This window comes from Ranitomeya variabilis, chromosome 2 (assembly GCF_051348905.1).
Source record: "Ranitomeya variabilis isolate aRanVar5 chromosome 2, aRanVar5.hap1, whole genome shotgun sequence".
Taxonomy (NCBI): domain Eukaryota; kingdom Metazoa; phylum Chordata; class Amphibia; order Anura; family Dendrobatidae; genus Ranitomeya; species Ranitomeya variabilis.
This window is the reverse complement of record NC_135233.1, coordinates 618819144-618844415: the sequence shown is the minus strand read 5'-3', so window position 1 is coordinate 618844415 and position 25272 is coordinate 618819144. Positions and strand designations below refer to the sequence as shown.

The following is a 25272-nucleotide window of genomic DNA, read 5'->3' as shown; positions in this document are numbered from 1 at the left end:
AAGACTAAGGCACTGGCCAGTCCCAGTCCAAAAAAAGCTGTAACATGTACAGCCAGCTCATGTGGACGGGAGTCTCTATAGTAATTTGTTGTAGCCATTGATCTCTATGTATGTAGTGTGTACAATACATTTTTCAAAATGGTCCTAGTACTGGTCACCAAGATGTTCTGCAGCAGAGCTCTGTAACTAGTTTATTTCCCATGATGTACCCTGGGAGAATCTGACCAGTGTGATAAAGACCCAACATTTAGACCTGGGGGGGGGGGGGGGGGACGACACATTGCCGTGGCGCTTGCTGGCGCAGAACTTCTTCCCGAATATAATCACTGCCACATGCAAAACAAAAAAACTTTCACCCAGATACAAGACACGGACATTAGGAATTAATTCTAGTGGTCAACTTTATTCAAGGGAACAGAAAAGAATAAAAACAAGGAAAAGCACAAAATAAAAAAAAAAAACTCATGTAACTCTACGTCCAGCTCTAACGAGAATACTGCAAAGGCCTCAAAAGGGATTTTACAAAAATGGGAAAAAAAAACAAACAAACTAATATCGTTTAATGTAGGTACAAACTAGAACGAGCGCCAGGACGTTACTGCTAATGGCCCGCACGATACACAGAAAAGTGTAAAAAGAGAATGGTCCCGAAAAAGGGATAAAAGGGTAAGAATACCCCGGCTGTATCAAAATGTGGGATGGGTTACAAGGGGAAGAGCATGACTGGCGCCCCTTTGGGGTTCAACCCCTTTAAATTAAAAGGAGCACTTTATATAAAAAAGACTGGTCACTTGCATCATGCGATATGTCATCTAAATTACTATTCTAGACACCGCTCCGCAGGGGCGGGATTAGGGAGAATTGTAGGCAGAGGAGGGGCTGACCATACAGATCTCTGTAGTCAAGCCCCTCCCACCATTCCGCTAACTACATTAATAAGACAATCACATGTTATAGCCAGTGATGTAGAGACCGGTCAGTGTCTGCCAGCGGCGTGTATTGTGCTATATCACAACATCAACGGTCATTGGCACATAGTGTAAAAAAATAAAAAATTGTCTATGGGTCCACAAATTGATCAAAGCGACGTCACACGGCCACCGCCCGGGGTGAAGGTTTACCTTCATTTGTTACTAACATTTGCTCTAAATTTATATATATATATATATATAAAAAAAAAAAAAAGGTTCCCAGGAAAAATATCAGATCTGTCATCAGCATCTTGTTGATAGTTTCCAGCTAATAACGCACAATGATCTATGTTCTCAGTCGATCACTTATGAGGCGGTAACATACACAGCAGACAGTCTCCATCCACCGCGTTTACGACACATCAATATTCATTGGGTACAGCGGATTTAAAAAAAAAAAAAAAAAAAAAAAAAAAAAAAAAAATTCTAGCCAACACCATAAAGACACTGACCGTCAGTCGGACACTGGGAAATACAGGTCATCTGGCCCTTTAAATTATTACATTGAGAGCAGGGTGGGGGCGCTAGAAAAACAAAGGACATAAAAAAAAAAAAAATAGGAAATTAATCTGTTACATTAACAAGAAGTAAAATAAATGGATATAATAAGACAATGTGAACAACAAAGAAAATTCTCGCCATGGACACGCGACGTCGCTAGGAGACTCCTACAAGGGGTTAATTCAAATTATAAAAGTCAAGTGTCCGTAATACTAGAACCAGGAGTGTTGTGGATCGTGCAATATCCTGTGCCGATAATCGAGGGGGGGGCACATAAAGGTTTCTGCAAATATCTGCACTGATCTGAGGTCTGCTGCTCCAGTCACACCCAGAGCTGCAGCGACACTCCCCTGCACTACATTCTGGGATTTTGGAAAAACTACTGCTGTAAACACTACATCTTCCACAATGCACTACAGCGGAGCCTTTCCCAAAGACAGCAGAAGTGTGAATGCAGCTCTTGATGTGAGCGGAGTGAGAGATCATGACTAATAATCCTGCAGACGTTCAGAGGCGGAGTGGCCCTTTAACACCTGCATGGTCAATGGTATAGAATATTACACATAAATCGCTACAGGAATAAATTAAATTTTCTAAAAAGTAAATAAATTTAAATTAGTATCTAAATAATAAAATATAAAGTAAAACTCTAAACACAAGACTGTACTGCATGTCGGGGGGCTGCGGACCTGTATATGGGGGGCTGCAAACATTATGGTAACGCCGAATAGGTCACTTCCACTGGAAACTGGAAGATTAGAGGAACGTTCCCATGGCTGAGTGCGAGTGCCAGGGGTGTGGATTTTGGGCCGGGGCTCCGGTCACTCCCAGCCCCTCCATATGAGGACAGTCGCAGCGACACCGGACATTAAGTGCTAGAACTACAGAGATTGTTATTCTCTATGCAACAAAGCCTAAAAACTTTAGCAAAAAAAAAAAAATATATACTTGTAAGTTTGTATCAGTGGAGAGGAGAGTCCAGACTGCAGCATGCGAGGGGCGCTAGAGGCTGCCGGTCCTGTGTACTGGGGCGCCCGACCAGGCTGCGAGGTAACAGTATAAAACATGTCATCAGTTCTGGTTTTCAAGGAAAAAAAAAAAAAAAAAAAAAAAAGTAGTTTTCTGTCTACAGGCCGGGTCAGTGGTTCTGGTCCAGCGAGTCCAAGGTATAATGAGCCAGTAAAGAGTCTGCAGGAGAGGAGACCTCGTTGTCAGCTTTTTGGGGGTCTTTGCGGCCCCTTTTCCTTCTGAGGTAACCAAGTTTTATTTATAAAAAGAGAAAAAAAAAAAAAAAAAAAAAAGGATGACTCCCCCAATAGTGGGCAAGGTCAGAGGTCAAGGGTTTGATAAGAAGCTGCATATACCATGGAGGTGGGAATAGAAGGGGGCCTCCAGTCTGGATTGGGGGAATCTTGGCCTAGTAAGACTCTGGGTTGATGGTTCCGTTTGTAGATCTGTATCGGCTCCTTTAGTACTGCCGCCTTCTTTGTGCGTAATCAGAGACTGGGGTTAGAGGGGTTTAGGATTCATTGGGGACGACCTCCATCATTTTCTGTAACAAGACGGTCGAGGAATCTACAGGAAATAAAAAAAAAACAAAACACTTCATTAGTCTGAAGCTGCTGGGAAATGCAGAGACAGAGCCAGATTTGTAATCCTGGAAGGATCCGGTTCTGCGGGTTCTAACACTCGCGCCTCTGCTGTCAGTACACGGCAACATTTCAGATGGGAAGAAATCTCACAGCTGAGGGTTTGTTACAGAAGCACGGAGTCTGGACGCAAACCGATACATTCTAAACATCACTGATACTTTGTAGGAAGGATGTTTGTGAGGAGAGGCCTCCACTGTGCCGTACTGTAGGTTGGGGGTTATCAGTCTCTGGGTAGCAGCTCCCACTCACTGACAGCAAGTGGAGAGTTAAATATAATAAAGAAAAATCACAAAGAATCCGACACAAGATACTTACGTATAGACTGCTGTAACCAGTCAGGCTTGTTCTGCCACCAGACCCCAAAGTAGTAAACAGGGACCCCCGATAATATGATGACAAAACCAATCCCACATTCAACTGGGGTCATGTAAAAAGACACAACGATGAGGAAGACACAGGCGAGGATGAAGAAGATGGGGAGCGAGAGATTCAGCTACAATGGGAAGAAAATACAACGAGTTAGATTACGTCTGATCAGGGTGGGGCGATACAGAGCAACCGAAAAGTCAGGACACCTCAAATCATCATTGTGTACACAGAATCTACATAAACAGCCTGCAATATACTTCATGCCTGCACCAGCAGAATAGCGAGTGCAGCTCCGGAGTATAATACAGGATGTAACTCAGGATCAGTAATGTATGTACACAGTGACTGCACCAGCAGAATAGTGAGTGCAGCTCTGGGGTATAATACAGGATGTAACTCAGGATCAGTAATGTATGTACACAGTGACTGCACCAGCAGAATAGTGAGTGCAGCTCTGGAGTATACAGGTCCTTCTCAAAAAATTAGCATATAGTGTTAAATTTCATTATTTACCATAATGTAATGATTACAATTAAACTTTCATATATTATAGATTCATTATCCACCAACTGAAATTTGTCAGGTCTTTTATTGTTTTAATACTGATGATTTTGGCATACAACTCCTGATAACCCAAAAAACCTGTCTCAATAAATTAGCATATTTCACCCGTCCAATCAAATAAAAGTGTTTTTAAATAACAAACAAAAAAACCATCAAATAATAATGTTCAGTTATGCACTCAATACTTGGTCGGGAATCCTTTGGCAGAAATGACTGCTTCAATGCGGCGTGGCATGGAGGCAATCAGCCTGTGACACTGCTGAGATGTTATGGAGGCCCAGGATGCTTCAATAGCGGCCTTAAGCTCATCCAGAGTGTTGGGTCTTGCGTCTCTCAACTTTCTCTTCACAATATCCCACAGATGCTCTATGGGGTTCAGGTCAGGAGAGTTGGCAGGCCAATTGAGCACAGTAATACCATGGTCAGTAAACCATTTACCAGTGGTTTTGGCACTGTGAGCAGGTGCCAGGTCGTGCTGAAAAATGAAATCTTCATCTCCATAAAGCATTTCAGCCGATGGAAGCATGAAGTGCTCCAAAATCTCCTGATAGCTAGCTGCATTGACCCTGCCCTTGATGAAACACAGTGGACCAACACCAGCAGCTGACATGGCACCCCACACCATCACTGACTGTGGGTACTTGACACTGGACTTCAGGCATTTTGGCATTTCCTTCTCCCCAGTCTTCCTCCAGACTCTGGCACCTTGATTTCCGAATGACATGCAAAATTTGCTTTCATCAGAAAAAAGTACTTGGGACCACTTAGCAACAGTCCAGTGCTGCTTCTCTGTAGCCCAGGTCAGGCGCTTCTGCCGCTGTTTATGGTTCAAAAGTGGCTTTACCTGGGGAATGCGGCACCTGTAGCCCATTTCCTGCACACGCCTGTGCACGGTGGCTCTGGATGTTTCCACACCAGACTCAGTCCACTGCTTCCTCAGGTTCCCCAAGGTCTGGAATCGGTCCTTCTCCACAATCTTCCTCAGGGTCCGGTCACCTCTTCTCGTTGTACAGCGTTTTCTGCCACATTGTTTCCTTCCAACAGACTTACCATTGAGGTGCCTTGATACAGCACTCTGGGAACAGCCTATTTGTTGAGAAATTTCTTTCTGGGTCTTACCCTCTTGCTTGAGGGTGTCAATGATGGCCTTCTTGACATCTGTCAGGTCGCTAGTCTTACCCATGATGGGGGTTTTGAGTAATGAACCAGGCAGGGAGTTTTTAAAAGCCTCAGGTATCTTTTGCATGTGTTTAGAGTTAATTAGTTGATTCAGAAGATTAGGGTAATAGGTCGTTTAGAGAACCTTTTCTTGATATGCTAATTTATTGAGACAGGTTTTTTGGATTATCAGGAGTTGTATGCCAAAATCATCAGTATTAAAACAATAAAAGACCTGACAAATTTCAGTTGGTGGATAATGAATCTATAATATATGAAAGTTTAATTGTAATCATTACATTATGGTAAATAATGAAATTTAACACTATATGCTAATTTTTTGAGAAGGACCTGTAATACAGGAGGTAACTCAGGATCAGTAATGTAATGTATGTACACAGTGACTGCACTAGCAGAATAGTGAGTGCAGCTCTGGGTTATAAAATACAGGATCAGTAATGTATGGTTGGGCCGCTGTCCTATTCCGGTCTTTCCTGATCGGTGTTTTCAGGCTCCGTGCTGTGTGTGAACAGCCTCTGTCCTCAGCAGGTGAATTTCTCCAGGAAATTTAAGAACAATGAGCAAAATAAAAAAAAGTGCGGAAGAGGAGCCGTATTGAGAACTAACCCCCGCACTCATCTCAACTAATTCATAACATTAATACGAGGCGGCAGGAAAAGTCTACTCTTGTTCTGGATCCAGCTGAGATGAAAGTAGCGCAGCGAGTCCGGTATTGAGGCCATTGTACCCATCTGCGGCCTCAGGGGACACTTCACCCTCGCTGCCATCTGCCCATTGGTATTTTATTATTACTACATTCCACCATTGTAGTAAAGATTAGATCAGGGAATCGCTATAGAACAATTCCATAAATATCCTGTTATTATGGGAAGAGATTATTAGATGAAACTGATCTGGCATTGCTCCTGAAGCCAACAGGTGCCGTGCCCATAACAATGTCATGAGTGAGATTATATATATATTATGCACAATGAGGGTCCTCCACACAATGAGGGTCCTCCACAGCCCCCCCGTGTGCACCGACTGCTGTACAGGGCAGTCTGCGTTCTGCTTAGTCCCTGCAGAATGAGTCTGGAAACCTTCTAATGGAGTTTGGCCACATTTATTATTGGATTTATTTATTCTTTCAACTAGATCCATTTATTTTTTGTGCCAATGTTCCATTGTTATGGATCATTCGGCTTTTTGCTGTAAAGGTAAAATAAAGGCGGAACATAAAGTATTTTTTTTTTATTTTGTGCAAAGATTCATGAACCTGCGTACTTAATTTTTTAGAATCTGGCACATAAAAAAAAAGCCAGATTCATTTTCAGTTTATTGTAAAGTTGCAGAAGTTCTGCATACCCAGGAGCTGAAACCTGCGTGTTGGTGTTTACCACTTTGTGGGTCTTCGGGAGTAGAAGGGGATAATATAGTATCTGAGGCAGATACCAAGGGTACAGGTCACTGCCCGCACTTTACATCTGTGCTGCAGGCAGGCGTCACTTATCTCACCATCATTAAATGGATGGGTCTGGCTCGGTCACTGCTCCGTTACCCCGCAGCGGCATTATCCGAGCCGTGGATATAAAACCTGCCTCCCGGCCACAGTATTGTCTGCAGGAAGATGAGGAATTCCCGAGGTTTAACGCGATTTAAGGGCTTCACTTCATCTTTTATAGACTTAATTGTACAGAAGCGCTCAGGTCCCTACAGGCTGCACACCCCTCCCCCGCTAGTCGCTGACTGCTAGACATACAGCCTGCCACTAGCTTAAAGGGAACCTGTCACCTGAATTTGGCGGGACCAGTTTTGGGTCATATGGGCAGGGCAATATTGCCTTGCGCAGGCGTGTACTCCAGAGGACAGAGAATAAACTTCAATCCAATATTGCGGCCAGCATGCAGCCAGCGGGTAAGGAAAGGGTGAATCAAACCCCGCCCATATGACCCAAAACTGGTCCCGCCAAATTCAGGTGACAGGTTCCCTTTAATGGGAGTGATTGGTAATTGCACCGACTTGACTTAATGAATGCTACCTGCAAGTACAGACAGCGGATATAATACAGCCGCCATGACCAGGGTTCCCGTACACAATGCCTACCAATGGCAAATCTTCATGAAGAGCAGGTCATAACTTACTGGGATCCCTGGCAATCCCGAGATCCAGGGTCTGAAGACCCTGCTAGAATGAAGCGTGGCCATGTTTGCACCTTACGTATGTCTATGGGACTGTTATAGATATCCTGGTACAGCGCTCAACCATCTCCGTTAGTCTCATAAATGATGAATGGAGTGGTGTCCAAGGCATTTTAGAGCTCCGATCTTTAAACCAGTGTGGGGGGATCCCCATTGGTTTGACCCTCGGCAATGAACAAATCGTCACTGATCCTGTGATCAGTAAAAACACTAAATCTACCAGCACCCAAAGTGCCGGTGTACAGAAACATTGAATTAAGGTACCTTCACACGAAGCGACGCTGCAGCGATAGCGACAACGATGTCGATCGCTGCAGCGTCGCTGTTTGGTCGCTGGAGAGCTGTCACACAGACCGCTCTCCAGCGATCAACTATGCCGAGGTCCCCTGGTAACCAGGGTAAACATCGGGTAACTAAGCGCAGGGCCGCGCTTAGTAACCCGATGTTTACCCTGGTTACCAGCGTAAAATCTAAAAAAAAAACAAACAGCACATACTTACATTCACGTCCCCCTGCGTCCACTTCCTGACTGACTGAGCGCCGTACAGTGAGAGCAGAGCGGTGACGTCACCGCTGTGCTGCTTTCACTTTCACTTTGCGGCGCTGAGTCAGAGGAGGAAGCAGACTGCAGGGGACGCAATGTGAGTATGTGCTGTTTGTTTTTTTTACATTTTACGCTAGTAACCAGGGTAAACATCGGGTAACTAAGCGCGGCCCTGCGCTTAGTAACCCGATGTTTACCCTGGTTACCAGTGTAAAATATCGCTGGTATCGTTGCTTTTGCTTTCAAACACAACGATACACAGCGATCGGACGACCAAATAAAGTTCTGGACTTTATTCAGCGACCAGCGACATCACAGCAGGATCCTGATCGCTGCTGCGTGTCAAACGAAACGATATCGCTAGCGAGGACGCTGCAACGTCACGGATTGCTAGCGATATCGTTATAATGTCGTTTCGTGTGAAGGTACCTTAAGTGACCACTGTAGTGTGTGTCTGTGTCTGTGACAGAGAGACACAGACAGACAGAGAGACACAGACAGACACACAGACAGTCTGTCTGTCTCTCTCTCTGTGTCAGAGCGAGAGACAGAGCGAGAGACAGACTGTGTCTCTGTCTGTGTCTCTGTCTCCCTCTCTGTCTGTCTCCCTCTCTCTGTATTTATTGTGTCACCGGCAAATGTAATATCTGTCTTGAAAGCTACAAGTCGCACCTAGGTGTTATTATGTACTTCCCTGAGACAAGTAGACCTCTGTCTCCAAATCTCACCAGGGGGTCTAGCTAGGGCCAAGAAGAAAGGTAACATTTGACACCTCCTAGCTCTTGGAGGGGAGATGTTAATTGCAGCCTGATGGTATCTATCCGTGAGAACCTTTACACAGGGTTTCTCAAGAGAATAATAATAATATATTCATTAGTAGTGCGGCCGTGGCCCAATCAAAAAGCCTGCAATTATGATATTAACCTAAGGGAGCAGTCTAGAAACCCGACCTCCAGACCAAGCTATAAATTAGACCTGTATACAGAGAGTTGTGTTCACATAATGGGAGCGGCCGAGCTGGTGTGATCCAATCTACATTTGTCCTACTCTCAGGGAGCATAAGGCAACTACCAGTTAGATAATTTCTGTAAGTTTCTCCTGTTTATTTTTATATTGTTTTGCATAAGTTGTATGTCTTTTTATTATATTTTTATACCTTTTCTTACTGTAAGCACTGAACCTTTTTCATATTATAGTATAAAACTTTAACAAGTTGAACCTTGAATGTTCTAAAAGAATCCATAGCCTTAAAATTGTGATCCTTGAGTGGTAGACAGTATTAGTAATATTTCCAGGACTCATCGCCCGTGTGTTCGATGAGTGGTGGCAGCGTGTATGAGCGGGTGTGTAGCCTGGGTCGGTGTGTGATTTATGCTCCCATTACAGCATAGGACAGAGGTTGAATGCTGGACTGAGAGTGGGGAGATAGATTAACCCTTGCAGGCGCAACCAAGTCACATGCTGAGAGCGGGCACGTGACGAATTAGTGACACCACAGAGTAAGGGATCTGTGACACCGCCATACAGACAAAACTTCTAAAATGGAGGTTCTTAGTGCACAAAGTGGCAGACTCGGGGGTCCAATCAGCTACAACACGGCGACTTTCGCAGATAGAAATAGTCATGGTCCCATCAAAGAAAGGTTGCCATATGGACACCGAAATTAGCCAAATTGTGCGGAAAATATCTAAATTATGTAAGTGTAGTCTATATGGTATCTAAATCGTGTAAGTATACTCTATATCAGAGGTGTCAAACTGCATTCCTCGAGGGCCGCCAACAGGTCATGTTTTCAGGATTTCCTTAGCATTCCACAAGGTGCTGGAATCATTCTGTGCAGGTGATTAAGTTATCACCTGTGCAATACAAGGAAATCCTGAAAACATGACCTGTTGGCGGCCCTTGAGGAATGCAGTTTGACACCTCTGCTCTATATGGCGGTATTACAGTAGAATCACCACATTCAGCCTTTGCAGACATCCTGGCGCACACAATGGCACTGTTCAATATGCTATCCTGACCGTTAGGACAACCAAATTTTATTTATTACTTCTGCCCCTTTAAATCCATCCCTTTACATTTTTTTTGTTCTTTACCTTGATGGGTCGCTCCAGTTCTGGCTTCTTGTATCGGAGCCACATCATCCCGATGATCGCCATCGCCACACACAGCCAGTTAAAGAAGCTGAAGAAATTGATGACGGAAAAGATGTCGTTGGAGAAGGCGTAGAGCAGAGTCATGGCGCACTGCGGGGAGAAAGAGGGACGGGGTGACACAGGGAGGGAAGGATTAGGGTTGAGGAAGAAGATTTGCAGGATTCTGGTTTAGCGCACTGGCCAGTACTACTTTACAGACAGACCGGTGAACTTCCTCAACCCAAACTAACACCCGATTCCTGGGCGCCTGCGGGGTAACGATGTGGACGGTGGACCAGGGTCCTGATCTCAGTACTAGTCACCTAGAATACTGGGGCCATAAACATAATGGATGAACAGAACTCAGGCAATGAGGACCGACATGTGCACAGCGAGTAACAGTAATGCAGGGGAATGTGCTGTTCAGGGTCTGTGGAAAGCTGGGGCCGTTTGTGATTGTGGACAAGCATCTGTTACCGAACAGAGAAGAACTTGGACTTATAAATCCAGATTTTTAGGGAGTCGCTCTCATAACGGACAAATCCCTCTCGCAACATCTGCCAAATAACAGTGAGATCAGATGTTCAGCAGCTGACGGCCCGTGCCCAGGACACAATGTGCACAGCGGCCTCATCCATCACATCAGCAGAACGGTGCAAAGACCCCCAAATATCAGCCCCAAATCTGTACCCCGACTTGTAAGGAGAAGTTCTGAAACTTTCTAATACATGGTGAAATCCAGATCTCTGCTTACGGTCAGCAAATGGCAACACAGTCAGGTACTGCGAACCTGCACAGATCTAATCTGTCGCTAACTCATAATATGCAATCAGCATATAGATGTAGATTTGTACATCGTACTACATATTTGAAATAATGATTTGGAGAGGTTATATATTACAAATCTAATCCTGCTCACTGCTGGGGGCTTGTTACAATTGTACAAAGTCCAGAAAGTCATCTGCAAGATCAATGTAAATCTCTCTACAGTCCGGATCTTCACAACAATGTATCAGTCTGGAGTGCGGACCGTCTGGATCACACCGGATACAATGTATCAGTCTGGAGTGCAGAACATCTGGATCACACCGCATACAATGTATCAGTCTGAAGTACGGAATGTCTGGATCACACCGCATACAATGTATCAGTCTGGAGTGCGGACCGTCTGGATACAATGTATCAGTCTGAAGTGCGGACCGTCAGGATCACACCGTATACAATGTATCAGTCTGGAGTGCAGAACGTCTGGATACAATGTATCAGTCTGAAGTACGGACCGTCTGGATCACACCAGATACAGTGTATCAGTCTGAAGTGCAGAACGTCAGGATCACACCGTATACAATGCATCAGTCTGAAGTGAACAACGTCTGGATCACACCGGATACAATGTATCAGTCTGAAGTACGGAACGTCTGGATCACACCGCATACAATGTACCAGTCTGGAGTATGGACCATCTGGATACAATGTATCAGTCTGAAGTGCAGAACGTCTGGATCACACCAGATACAATGTATCAGTCTGGAGTGCAGAACGTCTGGATACAATGTATCAGTCTGAAGTACGGAACGTCAGGATTACACTGCATACAATGTATCAGACTGAAGTGCAGAACGTCTGGATACAATGTAACAGTAATGGCAGAGAGATCCAATCACATGAAGCCAGAAAATCCTTTCTGTTCTCCATCTCCGAGAGTGCTTCCTCGCTACATAAGAGGAGGATGCAGGAAAATCTATACAATATTAAGTCTTACAAATGATAACTGTAGAAGGAACACACCGTGAAGATGAGCGACGGCATCGGGGTGAGCAGCCGGGGGTGGATCATGGACAGGAGGGAGGGGAGATGTCCTTCTCTGGCTCCAACAAAGAACAACCTGGGGAGAGAAATGGACACGGGGGATGGATTGTGGCTTTTACATCAGTTGCACTACGCTTAACCCCTTCACGACACAGCCAGTTTCTGTTTTGGCATTTTATTTTTTTTTTTCCTCCCCTTCCTTTATTGTTCTTTACACTTAGATATACGAGGGCTTATTTTTTGCAGGGTGAGATGACTTTTTATTGATATCGCTTTGATCTAGATGTGACATTGGGATTTTTTCCTACAGCATTTCTTATAGAATTGCAGGGACCAAAAAAAAAAAATAAATAAAAAAAATTACAAAAACCTGATGTTGGCATTGTTGATTTTTTTTTTCTCTTCACTGATCAGGTTAATTATTTTTTGACAGATTGTACTTTTCTGAAAGTGGCAATACCACATGTATTTTTTTAAATATGTTTAATGGGGGAGATGATTTAATTTTTGTTTAACCTGGGTTTCAAAGGAGCTCTGTAATAACAGGCGAGGCATGAGGGTCTTCAACAGACCCCTGGCTGTCATATAGAATGATGATAATCAGGTTGGTCTCTTTGCTTTGACAGAATGTGATCTCCTCATGTCACATCAATGTATTTATCAGTTGTGGATCCGCGTCCGGTCGAGTTTTATCTTCAGAACTTAGATTACCTGGAAGATGTAAACAGAGACCCATTCACAGATCCGAAGCAAGACAAGCCCACAAAGACGGGAATGATCCAGGCCATGACTCCCAAGTGGTAGTTCCCAAAATCCTGGAGAAAAAAACAAAGTGATAATGTAACAAAGGCACAAGACATTGTAACAGTCTAGTATCAGCTGTAAGTACAAGCCCCAGACACTCGGGTGGGTGGGGACAATAAGAGGAAATCCCAGCGAGACTGGTGTGGTTAATGTAGCTTCTGCTGCAAAATATCACATTCCTATATGTTACAAGAAATCTGCATTCATTTGTAAGTCTCCGTGACTTCTGATACTTAGCGGTCGCAGTCACATACCACGGCAACGGCCTCAGAGGTCAGCATCTGCTCCGGCGTCAGAGTGGTGAAGTACGCCAGGTTGGTGAGGACGTAAACCACGGTGACGATGGGAAGAGAGATGATGATGGCGCGAGGTAGGTTCCTGCAAACACAAAACACTTCATTAAATGACAAAAAGAAGAACGATCAATCATTAGAAGAGATGGAGCAATGTCACCAAAGCCTAATCTCCCTACAGGGGCGGCGAGAGCCCAGGGGGCACTTACTTGTACGGTTCAATCATTTCTTCTGTGACAAAGTTCAAGTAATTCCTGCAAGGAGAATAAAAGGAAACAGTCAGCAATGAATCAATCACTGATGTGACCGAATCATTATGGTATTAGTCTACGTACCATCCTCCATAAGCAAAAAGCCCGCTGTACAAAGCCAGCACCCATTTACCAACATCCTGGCTGGTGTTATCAAAGGAGTGGGCCGGGTCCAGATTACTGATGTCTCCTACAAGGAACCAAAGAAACTAACATTAATGAAAAGAAAAAAAATAAATAGATTATACACAGAGTCCCCACAGTACTATATTACACTCTCTGCCGTATACACCTAGTCCCCACAATCCTATATTAGAATGTCCCGGCCCAATCCACTGCATGAGCGGTCACAGGGGCGCCATGGCCACGTAGGCAAAATATCTTCTACACGTAAGGACGGGGGTCACAGGGTTCTGGATGATTGAAAGGCCCCTGAATGGCACAATATGGGGATAAGAGGGGCTTCCCTGCCCTCCATCCATAGACATTAATACAGAGAAAAGTATGTGCCCCCCACATTCTCCTCCATAGGCAGCAATATGGAGTCGCTCCTCTGAAGATAATAGCTCCCGCTTTTCTTGAAAAGACCCCGACGTTGGGGCCCTCACAATCTCCTTTATAGGTGTGAGGTCTGGGCTCTGTGGCCCAACATCAGCTGATGAGAACAGCGGATACATGCAGAGCGCGGGATCGGCCCCGGCTGTGCACAAAGCACCGCTATAATATGGGAGACTGCTATAACATGTGGGCAGCAGATAAGATGACACTGTACAGGCGAGGAGCTGAGGGTGCAGATACCAGCACGCTGGATAAGGGGCCACACGGCTTCCTCAGCGGCCCTGTCCTCTGTGTACCGTGGAGAGCAGACATGTCACTGTGGGCAACACACCGAGGGGTAATGGCAGCCACCTCCAGACTTTACATCAGTAACTTGGGGAATTCAACTACTGCACAACTACAACTCCCAGCATGCAATAGACTGAAACAAGTCACGGGGCAAGACGGATGTCTCCAACAAGTCTATAGCCCAGATAAGTTGTCAGGCCGCACTGCTCTAACAGACTGGTTGTCACACGAGCCAGCCGTCTCCTCCAGGTCTAATAATCATATTATTATTATTTTTATTATTATTAAACACATTGGTTATCGACCCTCCCTCCTTATACCGATGCAGCGCTACAGTGAGGACGTCCTTGGCTGGTCGCCATCTATTATATATAAACTGGTTTGTCGTCTCTTTTTCCAGCTCCAAAATGCAAATATCCCAGAGTTTCAGCCACTTTGAGGTTTGTAAATCAAATCTACGAGTCCTGAGATGAGCTCAGCGACCTAGTCCTGCACAGGAGGAGTCACCACGTCCCCCAATATATCGGGACCATAAACTAAGAGGAGTCCTGTGCACCGAGGCCTTCACCATGTCCCCCCGTATATCGGGACCACCTACTAAGAGGAGTCCTGTGCACTGAGGTCTTTACCGTGTCTCCCCCCATATACCGGGATCATCAACTAAGAGGAGTCCTGTGCGCCGAGGCCTTCACCGTGTCCCCCCGTATATCGGGACCATCAACTAAGAGGAGTCCTGTGCACTGAGGTCTTCACCGTGTCCCCCTGTATATAGGGACCATCAACTAAGAGAAGTCCTGTACACTGAGGTCTTTACCATGTCTCCCCCCATATACTGGGATCATCAACTAAGAGGAGTCCTGTGCGCCGAGGCCTTCACCATGCCCCCCCCCCCCCCATATATATGGACCATCAACTAAGAGGAGTCCTGTGCGCCGAGGCCTTCACCGTGGAGCGCACTTACACAGCTGCCACTTACGATTGCGCCAATTTTGAAGCTCATTTCCTACGTGTTCGTCAGTTCTAGCAGAAGAGGAGTGACACAATGTATCTGCCAAGTTCCATGTGGCGCCCCTCCTCCGCCCCAGCAAAGGGCGCAGTATATGGCATAGACTGTCATTTGTTTTGTGGCTTTCCTCTTGGTTCCCGGACGCCGAGCTCAGACCAATTAGATAAACAGAGTGTAAGCGGCGGCACAACACCCGGCAGACAGGTCGCCTTAGGTACAAAGCCTGCAAAACAAGTGGGATTTGGTGGTAATCCTCTTAGGGTGAGATTTCTGATGAGGCGAGCAGCGGCCTTATCATATTAATTCCAGCCCAGAACTTCTACTCTTGTGATAGCGGCACAGAGGGGGGAGACGAGACCCCTGCTCCAACAAATCATTCATAACTCCAGCAAAACTAATCACAGGCTAATCTCCATCACATTTCTTGGACTTCCAGACATCACTTGGATGGCGATGGCTTACATTAAAACCCAGAGCGGCTGTCTACTGGAAACAGTCAGCATGGAGAACTCAGTAGTGAGCGCAGCTCTGGAGTATAATACAGGAGGTAACTCAGGATCAGTAATGTAATGTATGTACACAGTGGTTGCACCAGCAGAATAGTGAGTACAGCTCTGGAGTATAATACGGGATGTAACTCAGGATCAGTAATGTAATGTATGTACACAGTGACTGCACCAGCAGAATAGTGAGTGCAGCTCTGGAGTATAATAGAGGATGTAACTCAGGATCAGTAATGTAATGTATGTACACAGTGGTTGCACCAGCAGAATAGTGACTGCAGCTCTGGGTTATAATACAGGATGTAACTCAGGATCAGTAATGTAATGTATGTACACAGTGACTGCACCAGCAGAATAGTGAGTGCAGCTCTGGGGTATAATAGAGGATGTAACTCAGGATCAGTAATGTAATGTATGTACACAGTGACTGCACCAGCAGAATAGTGAGTGCAGCTCTGGGGTATAATAGAGGATGTAACTCAGGATCAGTAATGTAATGTATGTACAAAGTATAATAAAGTAATTATGATGTGAGTAATACCCCAGTAAACATTCCGCTCACCTCTGCCCAGCTGTATGAATCCCAGGATGATGATCAGACACAGGGCGAGCAGCTTTGCAGCAGCGAACACATCTTGCACCCTCGTAGCCGCTTTTACACTGTAGCAGTTGATCGCCGTCAGCAGCACTGTAATACAGAAGAGGACGACACTCAGCATTGTACGATATTACACGTGGTGGAAACATCTCGGGAACAGGAAGTCATTGGGTAACGTGATGCTGCGGGCGGGAAACAATGTATCACTGATGCAATATTACATGTGACATTCATCCGGAAGAGTCGTGTATGGACTGATGATACAGCCGATCCTTCAGTATACATAAGGCCTGCAGGAGGGGGATGATCAGTGATTAAAGGGGCAGTATAAGGGTGATCAGAAGAAGCACCTGGGAGGTCCGAGCTTTCTACTAAAGGGGATACGATCAGTACAAGGTTTTATGTAGCCCATGTCAATTAAATAGTTAATCTTGCCAGATTACCACCTGTGTTTCTATAGCTGGACCTGCCAGAGACCGTTAATCAGCTCACATAAAATGTTAGTTTGGTTGTATGGCCGTGGCCCCCACATCACACCCCGGGATCAGATGTCCGGCGATCCCCCCGATCAGCCTCAGCACCTGTAGTAGCCACTAATAATGCCTCTCTCCAGCACAAGGCCTCCAGTTTGATGCCGCCACCGTGGGGGGGGGGTTCGATCCGTTTAATGGGATCAGCACAAAGGTCCCGTTGTGTTATCTGGCCGGTATGGAGGTTCCTCCTGCCAGTAATTAGTGAGGGGAGCACAGCGACTTCCCCCATGGGGGGTGGAAAATGAACCTTAAGTCACGGAAAACTACAACACCCATTATGCACTGTACGACGGGTGCAAAGCACTGAGCGCTGTCCTATCCCGCCACCGACACCATGATCCAATATTCCCCCATTCTACAATCAGGCTCCAGCCATCTTTCTCCGCCTTGCTTTATACTGCAGCCCTGCTCTATTACAGCACAGGTTTGATTGTCAGTCCCGGCTTAGGCTACTTTCACACTAGCGTCGTACGTCACAATGCGACGTGCCGACGCATACTGTGAACACCGCACAACGGGGGCAGCGGATGCTGTTTTTCAATGCATCCACTGCCCCATTGTGAGGTGCGGGGAGGCGGGGGCGGAGTTCCGGCTGCACATGCGCGGTCGGAAATGCTGGACACGACGCACCAAGAAACGTTACATGCAACGTTTTTGTGCCGATGGTCCGACGCAACAGTCGCACGACGGTTGCGACGTGTGGCAATGCGTCGCTAATGTTATCTATGGAGAAAAACAAACGCATCCTGCAAGCAATTTTGCAGGATGCGTTTTTTCTCCAAAACGACGCATTGCGACATGCAGTGCACGACGCTATTGTTAAAGAGGCCTTAGCCGCGTTCTCCGGGTCATTCTAAAGGATCACAAAATCCAGTAAAGGCTGCAGCTCCTCTATGCTTTACACTGCAGCTCTGCTTGTTCAGATCGGCTTGCCATGTAAAAGTTTTGTAGGAATGGCAACGAATAGGAATACAGTAAGTGAGGAAAAACTGCTGAAAATACAGATATCGCCCTACTCGGGGCTTGTGCTGCGGCTCGTTATCAGATCCTGCATCCGGGATCACTGGGATCTTACACTCGGCTCCTTGTGTACATAGCGAGGAGCCGCACGTTCTGGAATGTATGACTTGTGTCTGCTGCCCAGAAGTCGGGGACGCCTGACTCCGCAGCTCGGTAATACAAGGACTGCTTTATCTACCGTCCCTGGACAGCGCCGCGTCCTGAACACGCGGAAAGAACGAAGGTGACCGAGGCTGCTCAAACAAACCGGATCATGGAAACTTCTACAACTAAAGGTACCTTCACACGAAGCGACGCTGCAGCAATAGCGACAACGATGCCGATCGCTGCAGCGTCGCTGTTTGATCGCTGGGGAGCTGTCACACAGACCGCTCTCCAGCGACCAACGATGCCGAGGTCCCCGGGTAACCAGGGTAAACATCGGGTTGCTAAGCGCAGGGCCGCGCTTAGTAACCCGATGTTTACCCTGGTTACCAGCGTAAAAGTAAAAAAAAAACAAACAGTACATGCTCACCTGCGCGTCCCCCAGCGTCTGCTTCCTGACACTGACTGAGCTCCGGCCCTAACAGCACAGCGGTGACGTCACCGCTGTGCTTTCACTTTCACTTTAGGGCCGGCGCTCTGTAAGTGTCAGGAAGCAGACGCTGGGGGACGCATGTAAGTATGTACTGTTTGTTTTTTTACTTTTACGCTGGTAACCAGGGTAAACATCGGGTTACTAAGCGCGGCCCTGCGCTTAGTAACCCGATATTTACCCTGGTTACCAGTGTAAAACATTGCTGGTATCGTTGCTTTTGCTTTCAAACAACGATACACGGCGATCGGACGACCAAATAAAGTTCTGGACTTTATTCAGCGACATCACAGCAGGATCCTGATCGCTGCTGCGTGTCAAACTAAACGATATCGCTAGCCAGGACGCTGCAACGTCACGGATCGCTAGCGATATCGTTACAAAGTCGTTTCGTGTGAAGGTACCTTAAGGCTACTTTCACACATCAGGTTTTCAGTGTCAGGCTAAATCCGGCGAATGTTGGAAAAACTGGATCCGGCGCAGATTGTGAAAAACTGATGCGACTGATCCGTTTTTTTGGACGGATCCGGCTAGCCTATCTAGATTATTGGATTAAAAAAAAAAAAAAAAAAAAAAATATTGGAGCATGCTCAGTTTAAAAACCGGATTAGGCCGCCGGATCCGCCTTTTTCCGAATCTGGCACCCATAGGCTTCCATTCTAGCAAACAGCCGGAAGCGCCAGATCCGGCACTTCAGGCTTTTTCGCCGGAGATAAAAAACGTTGCAGTAGACGTTTTTTCCAGACGCCGGAATCGGAATTTTAGCCGGATCCGGAAAAAAAAAAAAAAAAAAAAATGGAAGGAATGCTGGGCCATGTGGAGCGATAAACGAAAGAAAATAAATATATAATTTTTATATATATATATTTTTTTTTTTTTATTTCCGCTGTCATTTTTTGTTCCCTTTTAGAGCAGAAAATTACATGTTCTGCCAAGAAGAAAATATTGTATTAAACCCCAAATTTTATTTTAAGCATAAAGTCAGTCCATGGGACTGGGATGCAATCGTGCAAATATATCTTTTTTTTTTTTTTTTCAATATATAAAAAAAAAAAAAGTCTGTATTGATGAAACCGTTGTAAACATCTGGAAAAGAAAAAACTTTGCCAACAACGACGAACAAAACAAGTGATCACAAAATCAAAAACAGGAGAAAAAAAAAAAGTGCAGATGTAATAAAGAATCAGCCCATTGTTTCCCCTTTTCCATTCCCACTGCTTGCTGTGAATGAACATTACTGTTTAGCTATAACATGTTTCCCATCCGGATAGTTCTGTTACAATCTATCAGGGCAGGTAACACGTAGCAGTCGGAGTCCTAGAGCTGTAGGGATATAAACATTATATGTTTCCATTCATTGACAGCAAGTAGGGAGGAAATCTTATTGAAACATTACACTGAATGGATTTTAGCGACATAAGTGAAATATTTCAGGTAGGAGGCGACGATATAATCGAATCATCGAAAACACCTCTAGGGATTTTAGTAACTCGGAAATACCAACATTCCAAGAATCACAATGTAGCAGAACTTCTGCGGGAGAGAAAGAACCAGCGGCAAATACGCACTAAGAGGGACCTGCCTCCATAGAGGACACCAATAAATCTGGAGAAAGGGGGGGGCTTGGACTTGGACCCCTGGTGTGGGCAGAGGGTCCACATGTGAATAGGATGAACCCTCGTGGCTAAGGAATGACAATCCCACACCCCGACCTCTGGGAAAATGGGAGCCGGCTTCCAACATGGAACCTTCTGAAGTGCCGGCTTCTGTAACTATAGGATTTTGATAAAACTAGATATGTGATTATTGGTGCAGATTCCAATATGGCCGCTGGTGCGGGGGACGCAGCTTCACGCCCGCTTACGGTCTCCTTCCTAGGAATATGCCAGATTTGGCACACAGACCTCGGCGGATGACGCAGGCGAAGCCTTTAGGTCACACGAAAACCGCTGCGGGGCCACATGTTAACCCCCTTCACGTGACCCATTTCCTGCACATGTACAGTGGGAATTTGCACTCATTTTTCTCTGTAGATCCGGGTGCCCCCCTTCCTGAGCCACACCCTATTGCTATGGTCGGTCACAAGAGCGACTCGACATAGGATTATTTGACGTTTTGCCCTCGGGCTCCTGGCAGAACTTGTTCTTCACTGAAGGGTGCATTAATGTTCACCATCACCTCCTCCCCGTTTACTGTACGCAGCCACCGAGCGCTGCACTGAGCATGTGCGCAGCTGTTTACATAGGGATTATTAGAGCTCCGGCATATGGCGTCTATGGGATCTGCAGCGGGGGCTCTAGGCACGGCAGACACCGGGTCTGGGCTTGATGTTGTGCCATCACTCTCAGGACCCCACCATCTTTATAAGAAAAAAAAATATCGGAAGACTAGAGGGTTAATCGCTGCCTTCATACAGCCCTGCCTTCAGGGTGGACTTGCCCTTTAAGGCACAGTACACCGGTGGAAATGTTCTCCTATGCCCGGACATGAATAATGAATGCTGGCTGGAAAGCTGCAGAGCAGAATAGGAGTATTCGTTCTTATTTCTGACCCCAGCCCCATTGTAGAGCCTTTAACAATAGGAAGCAGGGCGACACCAGGAGTAATGTGCGGTATATGAGAGGCCCCGGCAGCAGCCGCTGTGTGTGATGGCGTGTGGTGCATGATGCAACGCGGAGAGCGTGAGGAATGAATGAATGAAAGAAAGAATGAATGGAGGGAGGAGCCGCAGCCGCCATGTGCTGGAGTAACGAGCCGGGTATGATGAAACTGTGCAGGGTGATCGAGCAACCGGGCGAGTCTGCGCTAAAGAGGAGCAGCACAGGAAAACCCCCTTCATATTGTATGTACGGGAGGCGTATACAGTCCTATATGTGACACTGTATCTACGGGAGGCGTATACAGTCCTATATGTGACACTATCTACGGGAGGCGTATACAGTCCTATATGTGACACTATATCTACGGGAGGCATATACAGTCCTATATATGACACTATATCTACGGGAGGCGTATACAGTCCTATATGTGACACTATATCTACGGGAGGCATATACAGTCCTATATATGACACTATATCTACGGGAGGCGTATACAGTCCTATATGTGACACTATCTACGGGAGGCGTATACAGTCCTATATGTGACACTATATCTACGGGAGGCGTATACAGTCCTATATGTGACACTATATCTACGGGAGGCGTATACAGTCCTATATGTGACACTATATCTACGGGAGGCGTATACAGTCCTATATGTGACACTATATCTACGGGAGGCGTATACAGTCCTATATGTGACACTGTATCTACGGGAGGCGTATACAGTCCTATATGTGACACTGTATCTACGGGAGGCGTATACAGTCCTATATATGACACTATATCTACGGGAGGCGTATACAGTCCTATATGTGACACTATCTATGGGAGGCGTATACAGTCCAATATGTGACATACAATAGTTTTAGGGAGAGCCCCGCACCACACATCCCCCCAAAAAAGTATCACACATTGACCGAATGTTGCCAGGCAAATTTACAAAACTGAACAGGAGATTCTTGGTGTAAGCTTCTGATCAGACTGTAGGACGGTGAAGCTTCTCAGTGGGTTCCTAACCTAAAAGGTGCAGCGCCATGTGCCCCACAGCCCCCATAACGCCAGGTCACAGCAACAATGGCAGCTACATAACAGAAAAAGGACACTAAAAAAGAAAAACCCCTCACCTCCCACATGTTCTCAGACTAGGAACGGTGAGCACAACAAGTTGCCCCTTCCTGACAATTATAAAATTGGGGATGATTTTTGGCAGGACAAAAAAAAGAAAAAAAGATGATTAGAGGCTAGCTGCAGTTGCCCAGACCCTCGGGAGCGCAGGATGAATGTCGCTGCCACCGACCATGATGAGAATGTGGTAGAAGAAGCCGAGCTCCGGGGAGTAACATCTCCTAATCATTAATCCATAGATGGGAACTCTGGCGCATTTCTGGTGGGCTCAGCACTGGTGATGACATGGAACGCGTCAGTGTTCCCATCCGTTAACTATTAGGCTACTTTCACACTAGCGTCGGCCCGACGCATACTGTGCAAGCGCCGCACAACGGGGGCAGCGGATGCTGTTTTTCCACGCATCCGCTGCCCCATTGTGAGGTGCGGGGAGGTGGGGGCGGACCGTCGGCACAAAAAAACGTTACATGTAACGTTTTTTGCTGCCGGCGGTCCGCCACAACCGTGGCACGACGTGTGTCAATACGTCACAATGCGTCGCTAATGTTAGTCTATGGGGAAAAAAAAACCGCATCCTGCAGACGACTTTGCAGGATGCGTTTTTTTGCCAAAACGACGCATTGCGACGTATGCAAAAAAACGGTAGTGTGAAAGTAGCCTTAGGAGATGTTACTCCCCGGAGCTCGGCTTCTTCTACCACACTGTGATAATGGTCGGTGGCAGCGACGTTCATCCTGCGCTCCGGAGGGTCTGGGCCGTCAGGTGTTTCCAATCCAAACATCATTCATAAATTAGCAGGAGACTGGGGATGGAGAGGGGTGTACTTATTTTTGCTCTCAGTTCACAGTCTGAGAACATGAGGAAGGTGAGGTTTCTTGAGCGCGTCACTCTTAGGTGCCGTCTGGCCGCCATTGTTGCTGGCCTTGTGGGGTGATGTGGCCTGGAGTCTTGGGGGCTGCGGGGCATCGGGTCGCTCCCCTGCAGCGGTGGTTGGTGCATTTTAAACGGAGGACCCACCGAGGATTCACGGTAACGTGGCAGCGGCTTCGTACAGCCTGATCACAATGTCATGTGAAGACCCTCATGTTCAGTTTTGTACGTGTTCACCTGGTGACATTAGATGAATGTGGGATTTTTAGATGGGTGGTCCGGGGCTTATGGAATACTGGCAAGTCCTAGATATTACATTGTATCTGTGTGTTCCTATATATGAGGCATACAGCCACCAGTCGCGCCGCGTCCGTGGAGGCATACAGCCACCAGTCGCGCCGCGTCCGTGGAGGCATACAGCCACCAGTCGCGCCGCGTCCGTGGAGGCATACAGCCACCAGTCGCGCTGCGTCCGTGGAGGCATACAGCCACCAGTCGCGCTGCGTCCGTGGAGGCATACAGCCACCAGTCGCGCTGCGTCCGTGGAGGCATACAGCCACCAGTCGCGCTGCGTCCGTGGAGGCATACAGTCTCCCGTGAACCCCGGTACTCACAGACACACAGGCAGGCCACCAGCTTGGCAGCGTCGTCAGGCACCGGGCAGGTGGGAAAGATGGGCTTCAGCAGGTAGGTGGCGAACACCAGGGCCACGATGTACTGGGACGACGGGCGGATGATGAGCAGCTCCACCCAGAGCTTCAAGAAGGCGGGCAGCGGCCCGTACACCTCCAGCACATAGGCATAGTCCCCCCCGGACTTGGAGATGGTCGTGCCCAGCTCCGCATAGCACAAAGCGCCCACGATGGAGAAGAGGCCACACACGGCCCATACCAAGAGCGACAGCCCGGGGGAGCCCGCCTCCCGCAGCACGCCGGTCGGGGTAACGAAGATCCCGGAGCCGATGATGGTGCCCACGATGATGGCCACGCCATTGAGCAGAGTGATGGAACGCTTCAGCTCTACCGCCTCGTGTCCCGGGGCCGCGGCGCCGTTCTCCCGGAGCATCTTCTCACTGGCCTCCTCCTCCTGTGGCCCCGAGGAGCCCGACTGCCGGCGCTTCAGGCTGCCGGCCGACATGTCCGCTCACTGGCTGGAGCCGCAGCCTCAGGACCCTCGGTGCTTCCTCCACGTGAGTGGGTGCTTCCTCCACGTGGCCCCTCGTACTGCGGCTCTTCCCGGGTGAAGGGCCCCTGTGCGCTCTACACCCGATCCGCGCCCTCTGCTCGCCTCCTCTCCCGCCGCCCCGGTTTTATCTCCGCTCCTTACCGACGTCACGAGGAATCACTATTATCCGTGATGCAACCGAGAGATGGAGGGGAGGGGCCCCCTGCTGGCGGAGTCCGGCATCACACGAGCGCCGACAGGTGAGGATGGGATTACCGGCACAGCTGGAGCCGGGGGACAACCGCACAGGGGAAAACCGCACAGGGGAGAACCGCACAGGGGAGAAGTCAGGCCTCGTTCACACTCAGTGTGCGGTCACTGTTCTGCATGTACAAGGCAAAACCAGGGGAGGAAATTACAGAGAAGAACCATGATGGAGGATTCAGCCTGGTCTGCTCTGGAGACATCCTGGTGTGAATAAGGCTCAGCCACACAGTGGTGTGTAGACTGGAGGAGTGCATCTGCAGACTGGGGACTCTTATGGGGTATCCCCGGTATACAGCAGGTCTTGTGGGGTGTTCCCAGTATACGGCAGGTCTTGTGGGGTGCTCCCGGTATATGGCGGGTCTTGTGGGGTGTTCCCGGTATACAGCGGGTCTTGTGGGGTGCTCCCGGTATACGGCAGGTCCTGTGGGGTGTTCCCAGTATATGGCGGGTCTTGTGGGGTGTTCCCTGTATACGGCAGGTCTTGTGGGGTGTTCCCGGTATACGGCGGGTCTTGTGGGGTGCTCCCGGTATATGGCGGGTCTTGTGGGGTGTTCCCGATATACGGCGGGTCTTGTGGAGTATTCCCGGTATACGGCAGGTCTCGTGGGGTGTTCCCTGTATACGGCGGGTCTCGTGGGGTGTTCCCGGTATACGGCGGGTCTTCTGGGGTGTTCCCGGTATACGGCGGGTCTTGTGGGGTGTTCCCGGTATACGGCGGGTCTTGTGGGGTGCTCCCGGTATACGGTGGGTCTTGTGGGGTGTTCCCGGTATACGGCGGGTCTTGTGGAGTATTCCCGGTATACGGCAGGTCTCGTGGGGTGTTCCCGGTATACGGCGGGTCTTCTGGGGTGTTCCCGGTATACGGCGGGTCTTCTGGGGTGTTCCCGGTATACGGCGGGTCTTGTGGGGTGTTC

General features: G+C 47.6%; 1 protein-coding gene and 1 long non-coding RNA gene across 2 annotated transcripts in view; one reads left to right on the top strand and one right to left on the bottom strand.

Annotated features, from left to right (window-relative positions):
• The window catches only part of LOC143807368 (uncharacterized), a 163236-nt gene that overhangs the window by 39434 nt on the left and 98530 nt on the right, over window positions 1-25272 (top strand). The gene's annotated exons all lie outside the window — the stretch shown is intronic.
• On the bottom strand, window positions 384-24257 carry SLC7A5 (solute carrier family 7 member 5). The gene is made up of 10 exons (XM_077288813.1): window positions 23542-24257; window positions 16167-16292; window positions 13334-13439; window positions 13208-13252; window positions 12960-13083; window positions 12613-12716; window positions 11881-11977; window positions 10054-10203; window positions 3440-3617; window positions 384-3047 (listed from the first exon to the last, which is right to left on the bottom strand). Exons 1-10 carry the CDS (start codon window positions 24062-24064, stop codon window positions 2992-2994), a joined length of 1509 nt encoding a protein of 502 aa, XP_077144928.1. The 5' UTR covers window positions 24065-24257; the 3' UTR covers window positions 384-2991.